This window comes from Hemicordylus capensis, chromosome 8 (genome assembly GCF_027244095.1).
Source record: "Hemicordylus capensis ecotype Gifberg chromosome 8, rHemCap1.1.pri, whole genome shotgun sequence".
NCBI classification, from domain to species: Eukaryota; Metazoa; Chordata; class Lepidosauria; order Squamata; family Cordylidae; genus Hemicordylus; species Hemicordylus capensis.
The window spans coordinates 29,327,854-29,341,081 of NC_069664.1; the positions used below are offsets into that span (position 1 = coordinate 29,327,854).

The window sequence follows — 13,228 nt, forward strand, 5'->3', positions numbered from 1 at the left end:
ACATTCCTGCAAATTTTCATTTCCATTCCTCTGACAACATTGAAAAACGTTTTATAGAAGTTTTTGTGTTTTTAAGATTTTTAAAAGCTTTTAGAATACCATTGGAGATTGGGCTACTTGAGGCCTGATGGTCAGGACAATAAAAGCTTTTGAAAACACATTGAAAGCTGGATGGATTACAATGCTCTCACCTATTTTCTCTCTCTAGGTGTGTAGACTTTGTCAAAAATCACAATGAGCATTTGTCCCTCCAGTTGGCTCATATACTAATATGTATGGAACGCATGCATATGGAACGCATGCATGTCTTTCAAACTTGGGTGCCTAGATGCTGTTGGACTACAACTTCCATCACTCCAGGCACAATGGCCTTTGGCTTGTAGCCAGGGGACGTGGGATTGCAATTGATGTAGTCCACCAGATATCTGTAACATATATTGTTGCTTTTCCTAGATATCTGGTACCCAAACTGCCAGTGCTTTTCTAAACAAAAGTAGGATTTCTTTAGGGAAACAATATAAGCTGAGGCATATAAAATAAAATAAAATAAAATAAAATAAAATAAAATAAAATAATAGTCTTTCTACACTGCCAATACCTAGCCTCTGAAAAAGGCTTGCAGATAATCCCCCCTGCAAACACACACACACACACACACACACACACACACACACAACACACACACACACAGCCTGGCCAGATTGCTCTGTGCAGAGCAAAAGCTCAGATGCCAACCCACAAAAAGGCCTAAATTTGGAAAAGTAAATCAGGATCTGAAAAGATCAAACAGTTCCCCTCTAGGGTGTTGGGGTTTGTTTGTGCTCAGGAAATGCCCATCTTTTTTGTTTGTGAAAGGATTAAGCCGAACATCAAATTCCCGCCTGTAACATTTGACTAAAAGCTCCCCCCAGCTTCTCCACGGGCTGTGGCAGGTGCAGGTTCTTTCCATGGGCAGGACCCAGCGGGGAGAATGGAAAGGGAGGCCTGCCGGCTCATTATCCTAGGCTGGCTAAGACAGGGATGGGCACACTTAAAAGCAAATCACAAAACAAATGGCAGAGTGAAAGGCACAACTCAAATAGATGCAGGAGCGATAGCCAAATAGATGCAGGAGCGATAGCCACCGGCATTTCAGAGGGTGGGAAAAACAACAACCCTTTGTTACAGTGGGCTGGCATACTGTTCTCATCATGGGGGCAATTATCTGCAGGAAAATGAGTGATGTTTAGCAAAGTCTAATGTTTTATTGATAGATTTACCACCACGCTCGCTGTGTATTCTTCCAAAAATCCCTGTTACTTATTTATCAAAAATGTAAACCACTTTTCTATTGAAAACCAAAACACCTAGTGCCTGAGAAACAGCAAAAAAATAAAAATAGTGTTGAAGAACAGTGAATGCAATTAGAGAAATAAAAATGACAGCAGTAAAGCAGAAGACTGCAGTCACACCAGTCTAAATGGCAACCAGCAAAAAGCGTAGTCTCCTTGAGGACTAGTGGCATGCAGTAGCTAAGAGATGGGTCTGTGAACCAGGCAAGTAGTAGCTAAGAGATTGATCTGTGAACTACTTGCCTCTGCTACAAACTCACGAGTCAACCACCAGCAAGCGGTTATTTCTCCCTGCTTTCCCTCTAATCTGCAACATGTCTTCCTCACAGGGTTGTTGTAAGGCTTGCTAAGATAATGTGAGCGAAGAATGCTGGGCCCTCTAAAGTATTATATAAATTCTAGGTGCTGCTATTTATTCAGAGGGGTTCACTGGGAAAGTTGACTGAGTAATCTTTACCAATCACATAAAACAAGAGAGAGGGATTGAGAGAGAGAGAGAACCAAGAACCGGAAGGTGCGGCGGCCCTTTCATGAGGCAAGGTGAGGCTGTTGGCCCAGGCGGCAGAGGATGGAGGCACCCAAGGGGGGGGCGCCCAGCAAGACGCCTCAGCAAGATGCCTTCTGCTGCTGCCGCCCTTGGAGCAGCTCTTCCGGAGTGATCTGTCTCTAGCAAGCTCCTGCCTCTCTTGCCTGGCAAAGCTTGCAAGAAACCGAAAGAGAGGGGCCTGCTTGCAAACTACCCTCTTCCCCCAACCCTACACCATGTTCACAGCTTGCAAGGGTCAGTTTTGAAAGGGGGCTATAGGAGCATGAGGCAAAGCAGCATTGCGGCCTCAGGTGCTGGAGTCCCTTGAGGCGTCCCTGCCGGAAAGGTGTCATTCCCCCCACGGCTGTGGCACCACAAGGGTTTCATACCACCCCCAACAGACCAAATGTGCTGTGGGTGTCAAGCACTCTGCCAGTCCTCCTGAGGGTTCTTCACAATCACACCTTCAGTGTCTTCCCATTTAGTTCAATTCAAAGCGCTCCTCACTGGGAATTGTCTCCTCGGGCAGAGGAGACAATTAGGAGGGAAAGCTTGCTCTTTATGGCTTTTCTCCTGAAGCGCTGCAATCTATGGGCTGCGCACAAGCAAAAAAAGGCCGAAAAGCAAAGAATATTAGATATGGAATGACAACAGGAGATCAGTAGGGCCCCCAAACGACTTAAAATACAGAGATTTGCCTTTAGTACTAAGCCACCAGCTGATCACTGCCAAGCCCTAAGTACTGCAGGGCATTTGCATCGGCCCACATATTGCCCTGGGTAGTTTTATATGGTAGATATGGTAGGGTTTCTGATTCTGAACGCTACATGTGCACGTTTATTATACTGCAATTTTTATAGGCACTCATGTGAGTCACTAATTTTTACCCCTGATTAAGGACAAACAGGTAGAGAAGGTTAAGTGTGTATCTCATTTCTCTTTACTACCTACTAACTGGGCAAAGAGGTACCTTTTCAACGTGGTGATTCTCTTTACTTAGCAGAGGGAGAGTAACTGGCCTTATCCACCCCCAGCACAGGGCCTCCAGTGACTGTTGCTGGTGATGTCTGTCTTACATTTATTTTAGATTGCGAGCCCTTTGAGGACAGGGATCCATCTTATTTATTTATTATTTCTCTATGTAAACCTTTGTTGAAAAGCAATATATAAATATTTGTTGTTGTTGTTTATTTATTTATTGGTTCATTTATTTATCAAATTTGTACACTGCCCCAAACCTTTTGTCTCTGGGTGGTTAACAATAGCATAAAACAAGTTAAAAACATATACAAAAACAAAAAACAATTTAACAATCTAAAAATAAACCAGAAATTAAAACCTAAAAATTTAGGAAGCTCAGAAGCTGTTGCATTTGTTGTCAGACCATCAAGCCAATGTTACTTATAATGTGGCTAAGTTTGTTTCATTCACTAAGCAATGAATATACGACAACACCTAATGATTAACACCTAGTGGAATAATTTATGATGTCACCGTATATTCATAAAACTATCCTGTTGCTGTATTGTTGTATGGGTATGCCACTGTGTTGCCTTCTTCATGCTTCTTCTGTACTGGTCAAAGACTGAAATAAAGTTGATCAATTAGAAAGAAAGACCATAATCTCCGAGTTTAAAAGGAAGGGACGGGAACACATTTAGCTTAGAAAAAGAGTTCCCGCTACTTGCTTAGACCAGGAGTTCCCAATGGGTCCCCAAATATTGTTGGACTGCAATCATGGAAGCTGCACCCTAGCAATGTCCAGGGCAGAAGGTTAGGGACCTCTGGCTGAAACCATTAAGGCCCGATCCATCCCTGCCACTGCATACAACTCAGGGGTGCTTGCACGGTCTGACTCAGTAGGAAGCGGCTGCTCACACGTCCTCCCTTTGTTCAGTTCCCGCAGACTACGGCAAACGAGTGTATCAAGGCGTGCGGGTGAAGCACACAGTCAAGGACCTGCTGGCTGAAAAGCGTTCAAGACAGACAAGCAGCTCACGGTTTAATGTAAGTGAGGGTTTCAAAATATGGTCCAGGGTGTGGTCTGGTGATGTTGCTGCCTGGTGGAAGCTAAACAGGTTTGGGTCTGGTCAGAGCCTGGATGGGAGACCTGGGAACCCCATGGATTCTTCCTCGACTTGCATTGCACTCTGTGATGGAAAAATGGTGAGTGAGAAATGTTAGAACAAAGCAAAGAATGTTTCCTGAGCAAATTATCCTTTGACTCTGAAAGAACTTAAAACTGGAGTTCAAGTTGGAGCACATCAGGTTAGTCACATGCTGTATCAGATCCCAGATGGGGCTCCAATACCATGGCCAAAAGCAAGCTGGTGACAGTTAATGCTAATTTAGGTTCAAGCTTGACATCTGGCAAAGCAACAAAATAAAGACAAAAGCAATTTTCTCCTCTGCAGATTTTGATTTCCAGATATTTTCTGAGCACTCAAATGTTTGATATCCAGTGATATTTGATAACTGACATAAAAGGGCATGTAGTATTTGATGGCATTGGTAGCTGACACACAATCATGTTTCATACATGATAGTAATGGATGGATGACATGCAATGGTATTTAAGAGCTGGCTATATTTGAGAGTCAACATGCAATGGCAGGTAGTATTTAACAACCACCTATACAATTCCATATATGAGACCTGCCAACTCAGTCAAGAGATGCTGATAAAACTGAAAACACACATTTCAACCTGAGAGGTAAAACATCCCTGTTAAATTTGCAAAATAAAAATCTGAATTTTGCAATCAGCATTTGAGCAGCAAAATCGGTAATCTGTAAGGTGGGTCAAAATGACTGTAATCATGTTCACGTTGCCAATGGGAGGCTGAATCTGAAAGAATTGTGTCTTGTTGTCTAAAAAGACATTGATGGTGTTCATGGCAGAGGCAGGAACTGACAGAGACTTCCTGGTTCACAGTTTTTGTCTCTTGGCCAATACATCAATAGGCCTGTTCAGTCCAATCCAAAAGCTACAGTAAGGGACAAAATTTCCTTGTTTGAACAGACAGCTCTCTGGTTAAGCTTGTGACTGTGTTATGCATACACAGAGAGAGAGAGAGAGAGAGAAATATACACACTTGTCACAAAATAGATAGTATAACCCCAAAGCAAACAGCAGGTGATATGAGTAGGCTTAATCCAGTCGGCTGGTGAGGAAGGAGCCGCCCTTTCCTCAGAACTGATCTTTGGAGCATAGCTGAGCCCTCTTATTTGGTCAAACAACCCTTCCCGCTGTGCAACAGGTGCTTCCAGAGTGGCTCGGGTGGGTGGGCGGATGGTCTCTGGCGAAACCATCAGACTTGTCAAAGACCCTGCGTCCATCACGTGAGCCTGATTTGCATGGCAATGATGCCAGCATCTTTTCTTTCCCAGGAGTGCAGATGAGGGCTTCATTTGCACCCGGGTTAGTTGGAGCAGTCATTTAGGGGTAGCAGCCCCATCACACACCCTTCTCATTTCAGGGCACACGTGATTGTTCCTTTGGAGCAACTCTGTGTCTGGTTCAGGGCCATGGCAAGGTTGGAGTGGGCCCTGAGGCAAAATGTGAAGAGGGGCCGCTCCTTCCTGCCGCCTTCTTCTTCTTCTTCGAAGAGGAAGAAGGATGCTTCCAGCCAGAGACTCCCCCTCTGCCAGCAGCCCAAGGCCATTTGCTCCTCTCCCTTTGTTCAAGTTTAGCTATGCCCCTGATTTGGCAATTCACTGGTTTAGCACAACCCCAAGTGACTATTGACAATCAGTGAAATGGACTGATAGTTAGGGTGTCTGTGCCAAAAACACAGCTCCCTTTCCTTCAAAGAACGGTAGAGCTGCCAGCCACCAGGTATTTTTTCTGCCCACAGTATTTTGTTGGGTAAACCAGATATTTTGAACTAGGCAGAAGTGGAGGGACTCCTTCTTCTTCTCCTTCTCCTCCTTCTCCTTCTCCTCTTCCAGTCCAGGACCTCCCAACCTTGGGTCCACAGGCATGGTTGGAGTACAACTCCTATCATCTGCAGTCAATGGCCACTGTGGCTGGGGATGATGGGAGTTGTAGTCCAACAGCACCATCTGGGAACCGGTTGGGAGCCCCTGGACTAGTCCCTTAGGCTCTGACCTCTGACCTTCCTGAGTCCTTGGCAGCCTTTGGCTTTGCACAGAAACCAGGCATTTTTAAACCCAGAAACTGGCAGCAGCTCTAAAAAACAGACAACTGTTTTGCTTGTGTTGATAACACAGCAACAGTTCTTGGCATGTATAACACGGAGAGCAAAGATCGCCACACTTGCTGTTAGATTGGATTGCTGTTGTCATTTTGCAAATTAATCACGAACACATCCGTGAATCAGCTTTTGCATAAATCTTGACCTAGCCTTCCCTCTGCAGCAGAACCAGCCACCCAAGTATCTTCCCCCTTTGAAGACATCTGAAATGGCATTCAGGGTTTCACCCTGGAACCAGCAGAGATTCGTACTAATGAGCCTGGGGGCAGGAGGGCGGCACCAAAGGAGTCACAGTTGCACCTCTCTCTCCCATAAGCAGTTCAAGCCGCTGCTGCCTGGAACCATTTTTTAATGCCAAGCCTCAACTCTAAGAGGCATGAAATAATTATCACCCCTGAGCATATACAAGCCAGGTGCCTTTCTCATCCCAGGGATGAACCCCAATCAGCAACCTCTCCCACTGCCACATATTGGGCATTAAAAAGCAGCTACCTACCTACCTACCTACCTGCAGTATGTCTCTCTCTCTCTCTGACTCACTTCTACGACTGAATGAATTGCTTTGTATCCCATGTACATACAACCATTAAGGCTCTCTCTACAAGGATATTCAGACCCCCAAATCTGAGATCATACAAGTATTGAGCTGTATTTTCTCTGAATTTATTTTCTCTAAATTTATTTCTGCCAGGCTCATAAACCTGGCACGGCTATGCAAACACAGATGGAAGTAGTTATCCTGAGGAGTTTCCTCCTGTTCAGCAGGTGCTTGACTCTGGATGGCACCAGGGCTTGTTGGCAGCCACATGAGACCTTTTCCAGAGCCAAGCCCTTTTGGCAGAAAGAACTCCTGCTTGCTAAATGCTTTGACAGCATCCCTCATGACCTGCTTGTGAGCTTTCAAAGGCATGATGGGGAACAGGGTGCTGGACTTGTGGTCTGGACCTTGGTACACACCAAATGATCACTGGTCTATCTAGCTCAACATTGTCTACTCCGGAATGGAGGGAATGCGTTCACATATCGGCCAGATTAATCCCAAAGTCCCTGCAAGCTCTCAGGGAGCACTTCACACACAATTTGGGTTTTTCATTGCCCATTAGCCTGATTTATATCCGGGGTTTTAAAAAAACCCACCTTTTGCGTCGGGTTTTTTGGGCAACTTCGAACTCACAGCAAAGCCTCCCAGTAAACTACTGGTAAAGCCTGCTGGCTGAAAATGCTCCTGGAGATGCCGTCAGATTGAGCCTGGGACCTTTGACACGTGAAGCAGTCCATCCCTGCTGCAGTGGAGTCCCCAAGTCCCAACGGGTTGAAAAGAAGCCTGCCAGAGTGGTTGTGTGGATCTGTTCCAGCAGAGCCCCCAGAAAAGTGTCAGCTCCAAGCGGGGGGCTGGTGGAACAGACTGTCTCCACTCCTCTGCCATGCGGCTCTTTCCTTGTTGTCTTTTGCAGCGTGCTGGGTAACTATGCGGAGAGCTAATGAGCTCATTTTCATGGGCGAGCACAGGTCCAGGTGGGAGCCGAGTGCACTCACCAAAAGGAAGTCTTGACACTGGCAAATTTTAATTCAAATCTAAACCTCTAAATTTGGTTGCCTGCCATGGCAGGAACCTCCTGTTTGCAGTATGCAAACTGGAAGCTGCACGCTGCCACTCTGGGTTCAGAACCAAAGGCAGCATTGAGGAGTCGCTGCAGTGGTTTTGATCTTGATAAGGCAGGGAGGGTTTGAGTGTAGAGAGAGGTCCAGTTGGCTTGTGGGGTGGGAATAGGTGCTTCCTCCAACACCCTGTTCCAGAGGTTTTCAAACCTGGGTCCACAGACGTTGTTGGACTAAATCTCTCTTCATCTCCAGCCACAAAGACTTGGCCAGGGTCGCTGGAGATGATGGGAGATGTACTCTAACAACACCTGGGGACCCAAGTTTGAGAACCCCAGCCCTATCCCAAAGTACGTGCCAGCACTTACCTGAATTTACCTGAATACAAGAGGATTCTGAATTTAAGACGATCTGCTGATTTCTAACATCAAAGCACTTGGGGAAAACCTAGTCTTGGATTCAGGTAAATACTGTAGGTTGACGTGCTTGGTTGTGTGTGAACATTTGTTCTTGTTTGGGCAGACAGGTGAACACATGTTCAATAAATAAATATCAGTTGATTAGTTTTACTTTTAATCAACTAACTCATCCGTTGAACTTGCAAAGCAGTAAAAATAGTTGTGTTGGGGGAAAGCATGTTTTCTTTTGTTTTCGGATGATGCTCGCACGTGTTGTAAGAAGCATCCTCTTAGAAGAGGGATTATCTCCTGCACATGAAAGAAGTATTTGGAAGGGATGCCTCTCCTAAGAAGATGCATGCGATCCTCTCAGCCTTCTCTAAGGAAAATCCCTGGAAGAGATGCAATGTATCTCTGAACAGATATACATAGGAACATAGTAAGCTTCCTTATGCAGAGTCAGACCCTTGCTTCATTTAGCACAGTATTGTCAGCACTGACTGGCAGCCGCTCTCCAAGGTTTCAGACAGGAGTCTCTCTCAGCCCTACTTAGAGATGCTGCCAGGGATTGAACCTGGGACCTAATGCATGCAAAGCAGATGCACTACACTGAGCTATGGCTCTATCTCCTAAGGGGAATATCATACAGCAGTGGTAGGTAAATTTTGGCACTCCAGCTGTTGTTGAACTACAACTCCCATCACCCCCAGCCACAACAGCCTACCTTTCTTTCATTCATGAGCTCAGTCATCCCGAAGTCCTGAGGTTCCTTTTCTGCCCTGGAAGTGGGTTGGCTCCCTGGCACTGCTCACAGGAAGGCCCTTCAGTGTCTTCTGAGGCTCCCGGCTTCCTTCACACCTGCTTGCCGCAAGGCTTCTGCCTTGAGAAATGAATGGCTTGATTGCAATTTTGGAAGAAAGAAAGAAAGAAAGAAAGAAAGAAAGAAAGAAAGAAAGAAAGAAAGAAAGAAAGAAAGAAAGAGAACGTGATCTGCTTTGGATGCTCATCCGGGTAGAAAGGTAGAATGTCAAATTAGAAAAAGTTAACCAACCAATCAATATCCTTTTTAATCTGGAGCCCAGCATTTCCCTGGGATTCAGATAATCCAGACAAGCTTGAGAGGAATATTATTTCTTTTTCAACATTCTGCTTTCCCCCCTCCAGGGCAATGTCGCCAGTACTCAGCAGTCATTTGTCCCATTATCAGGTATGCATATTTTTGTATCTTGATTCCTTTCCTCCCCTTCCCTTCCCTTCCACCAAAGAGCCCAGGGTGGCATAGCCTTAGATCAACCAGTTCTTCCTTTCCTTACAACAACCCTGTGAGGTAGGCCATGCTGACCCAGGGAGCTATTTGACTCACAGGAACCTATGAAGCTGCCAGGAACGGAACTTGGGATCTTCTGAATGCAAAGAGGATGCTCTTCCTGGGGATTCAAACCCAGATCTCCCTGCCACATGGGCTGAATATAGCGATTGGTGTCTGTTTATATATACACACATATACAAATTTAAAACAATATAAAAATGTAAAAACATTTGTAAAATCCACAAAACACAATAAAAGCAATCTCAGAAAACAAAGAAAGGAAAAATTGTGCCATCAAGTTGGTGTCGACTCCTGGCAACCACAGAGCTGTGTGGTTTTCTTTGGTAGAATACAGGAGGGGTTACCATTGCCTCCTCCTACACAGATAGATGATGCCTTTCAGCACCTTCCAATAGCGCTGTTGCCCGATAGAGGTGTTTCCCATAGTCTGGGAAACATACCAGCAGGGATTTGAACTGGCAACCTCCTACTCTCTAGGCAGGATGCTTCCCTGCTGCGCCATTAGGTGGCTTAATCTCATAAAACTTAAAACAAATTATTGAAAAGAATTCCAGTTTTTAATTACATCACAATTATAAAACACAACTTAAAACAGAAGACACATAAAGAGATTAAAGTTTGGGGCGGTATACAAATGTAATAAATAAATAAAATAAAATAAAATAAAATAAAAAAACTTGTCATGATCGCTGGGAAGTCTGGTGCCCAGAAACCGCCAAAGTCGGGTTCCCGAGGATCCTGCCTTACATTCTCCACCAAGCTTCAAATGGCAGATTCCAAATGGGCAGAGATTTTGGGGCAAACAGGACTCTGGTGAGTTCAGATGACCAACCTGCCAAGAGCACCCAGTATGGGGACCAGGCTTTCCAGTAATGATCCCAGTTTCTAAGGCCTTTTGCAGTGCAATCCTACGTAAGTTTACTCAGAGGTAGACATCTGAGTGTAGCTTCCACCCATGTCAATGTGTATAAGATTGCAACCTTAGCTTCTGTAGGGTGCTTTAGCTGGAAGGCACACAGCAACGTATTTTTAAACACACCTGCAAGGCACAGTACCTCTTCGGATGCATTTTAAGATGCATCCAAATGGATGCATGTACGTTGATCCCCTTTGGATTAGGATTGCCATATTCTGGCTTTCCAAATCTGGGTGCCTAATTTGCATATTATGTAAATTGGCTTGAAAATAATTTTTGAGCAGAAGAGTGACTGCACGTTTTGCTCCATGACTCTACTTCTACAAGGGCTGGAGCTCAGCTTTTTTTTTTTTTAAATGAAAGCTGAAATCCAGGCGAATCTGGGTGGGCTAAGCAAGCGGGGTGAGATGCTTAAAATCTGGGTGAAACTCGGAATTTCACGGGGCATGGCAACTCTACTTTGGATGCATGTATGTTGATCCTCCCCTGGCCCCCAATGTATACCCACCTCAGCTCCCCTCTTCGGCGCCTTCTGGTGTGGGGACGGTAACTGATTTCTCTCCATTGCTTGAAGGTTCTCCTGCCGTCTCCAGCTACTATGGCGTTCGGCGGTCCTTAATGGCAGACATGGATTTACAAAGCAATAAGCAGGTCTCTAGCGAGGCCTACCCCTCCTCCCTCCTAGCGAAGTCTTTTGCCTATGAACTCCCTGCGATCCAAGGGTACTCTTCGCTCATGGACTCCTATCTCATCGACCAATACAGCGAACACCCTGCTGCCTCCGTCACCTCTGGCGCCTCGTCTCTCTTCAGTGTCTCATCGCTACCGTCAGTCCTCCCATCTTTCCCAAGCGACCCGGCACACTTTTTAACGGTAAGACGGCAAAATGACTGCAAGGGTCCATCTGGGCCAGCATCCAGTGTCTCATAGTAGCCAGACAGATGCCTCTGGGAAGCCCACAAGGATGGCATGAAGGCAACAGCCTCTCCCACTATGGCCCACTCTAGCAGCGGGTATTCAGATATACTGCCTCTGAACCTGGAGGCTCCATATCACCCTTGTGACAAATAGCCATGGATACACCTCTCCCTCTTCATGAATTTCTCTACTCCTCTAAAGGCACCTAAACTTGTGGCCATCACCAAATCTTAGAGCAGAAAATTCCATAAATTAACTTGTGCACGTACATTAATTTAGTGCACTTACATTAATTGTGCCCAAATTGTGTGAAGGAGGAGTTTGTTTCCTGTCCTGAATCTGCAACAAATATCTCAGTGGGTGACCCCAAGTGTGGGTACTAGAAGGAGAATAACTTCTCTCTGCTGTTTTCTTCACACCATGCACAATTTTCTAAACCTCTGCCATGCCTCCCTCTCTCCATTTTTCTCCCCCATTTTTCTCAAATAAAGAGCCCCAAATTCTTTAGCCTTTCCTTGTGTAGAAGATACTGCAAGCCTGCACTCATTTTGGTTGCCCTTTTCTGCACCTTTTCCGTTCCTTTGGTTATATTTATGTGTTTAGGATTGTCCTTGTAAAGAACATCTAAAGTTACATTTGAGCCACGTGGCCCTTTTGACGCAATGGGAAACTGCCCCAGCCATGACTCCCACAAATAGCAGATTAATGGGTTTAACTGTTCCTGGACTATACCACTTCAGGCTGATCGAATGCCCACCTCCTTTGGCATGGGGGGACGTTCAACCATATGAACCCCTCACTTGCAGAACGGACTGATAAGGGCCGTAGCTCCATGGAAGAGCATCTGCTTTGCATGCAGGAGGTCCCAGGTTCAATCCCTGGCAGCATCTCCAGGTAGGGGTGGGAGAGACTCCGGCCTGTAACTTTGAAGAGTTGCTGCCAATCAGTGCAGGCAATACTGAGCTAGATGGACCCATGACCTGACTCCGTAGATGGCAGCTTCCCATGCTCCTAAGTGGTACAGTCCAGGACCTTGCTCTATCACCATACCTGCTGTTTATCTAGAGGATGCCCAGAGAGCCTCATGCCTCTCCTAGCAATAACCCCTGAGAAAAGACTGCTCCCTGTGAGAATGTTAAAATCTGGCTCACTTTCTTCCTCCCAGAGAGACTCGTGGGAACAAGCTGTGCCCGACAGCCTCAGCCAATCGGACGCCTGTCCCGACTCTCTGCAAGCCTCTCCTGCGGCTAACTGCCTCACTCCTCACGAGCCGGGAGGGCCGCCCTCCCAGTACAGGAATCCCAGCTGGAGTTCGCCCCTCTCGGGAAGCCAGTCCTACTCCCTGCATGCTCTCGAAGACGCCCACTACGCAGCCGGATACTCCCCTGCCTCCCCCTACCCCTTCTCTTCCTTTATGACCGTGCCCAACGACCTGACTCCCAAGATGCTACACAGCTCTTCGGAGGAGTCAGCAGACACCGCCCCGCTCCATGACAGCAACTCTCTCTGGCCAAAGGAAGACAGGAGCCCCCTTTGGGGATCGTACGAATGCCGGAGGACTTACTAAGCCAAAGAGACCTGCAACGCAGCGGCAAACCAAAGCCACCTTTTAATCGAGCACATTCGAAACCTCTCCAGGTGGAAGTGGGAGGTGCTGGCGGGGGTCTCGAATGGGGCCGCCTCGCCATCCTGGGCCACCCGCGCTCTGACCCCACTGCATTCCTGGCAAGCCGGGCTCTGTGCTTCGAGGGCGCCCCCTAGGCGGCAGTCCCAGCATGCCCGAGGATTCCATCGGCTGACCCCCCCAGGGCCAATCCGTGCCCACCAGGCGCTACAAAGCCCCGGCCTCAGAGCTTGCTTCTCACCTCCGATGTGAAGACCTGGCCTCGGTTCCTTTCCGTTTGCTGCCTCGGCTCTTGACCCCTCCCGGGCGCTTTCCAGATGACGCGCTACAACAGTGTCACTACGCGTCCACTCAGTGTGCTTCCGTACTG

At 46.6% G+C, this 13,228-nt stretch overlaps 1 protein-coding gene across 1 annotated transcript; it reads left to right on the forward strand.

The window, feature by feature from the left end:
- Window positions 1–2,646: 2,646 nt before the first annotated feature.
- POU2AF2 (POU class 2 homeobox associating factor 2) lies at window positions 2,647–12,806 on the forward strand. Its single transcript, XM_053269853.1, has 5 exons — window positions 2,647–2,658; window positions 3,721–3,864; window positions 9,235–9,277; window positions 10,891–11,189; window positions 12,400–12,806. The coding sequence occupies exons 1-5, from the start codon at window positions 2,647–2,649 to the stop codon at window positions 12,799–12,801; spliced, it is 900 nt and encodes a 299-aa protein (XP_053125828.1). The 3' UTR covers window positions 12,802–12,806.
- The last annotated feature ends 422 nt before the right edge of the window (window positions 12,807–13,228 follow it).

What these genes read in the sequence shown, in the direction of transcription:
- POU2AF2 (XM_053269853.1), top strand. An exon ending in GTCATTTGTCCCATTATCAG is followed by an intron (nt 9,278 to 10,890) that starts GTATGCATATTT and finishes CATTGCTTGAAG; the next exon opens with GTTCTCCTGCCGTCTCCAGC. An exon ending in ACCCGGCACACTTTTTAACG is followed by an intron (nt 11,190 to 12,399) that starts GTAAGACGGCAA and finishes TCTTCCTCCCAG; the next exon opens with AGAGACTCGTGGGAACAAGC.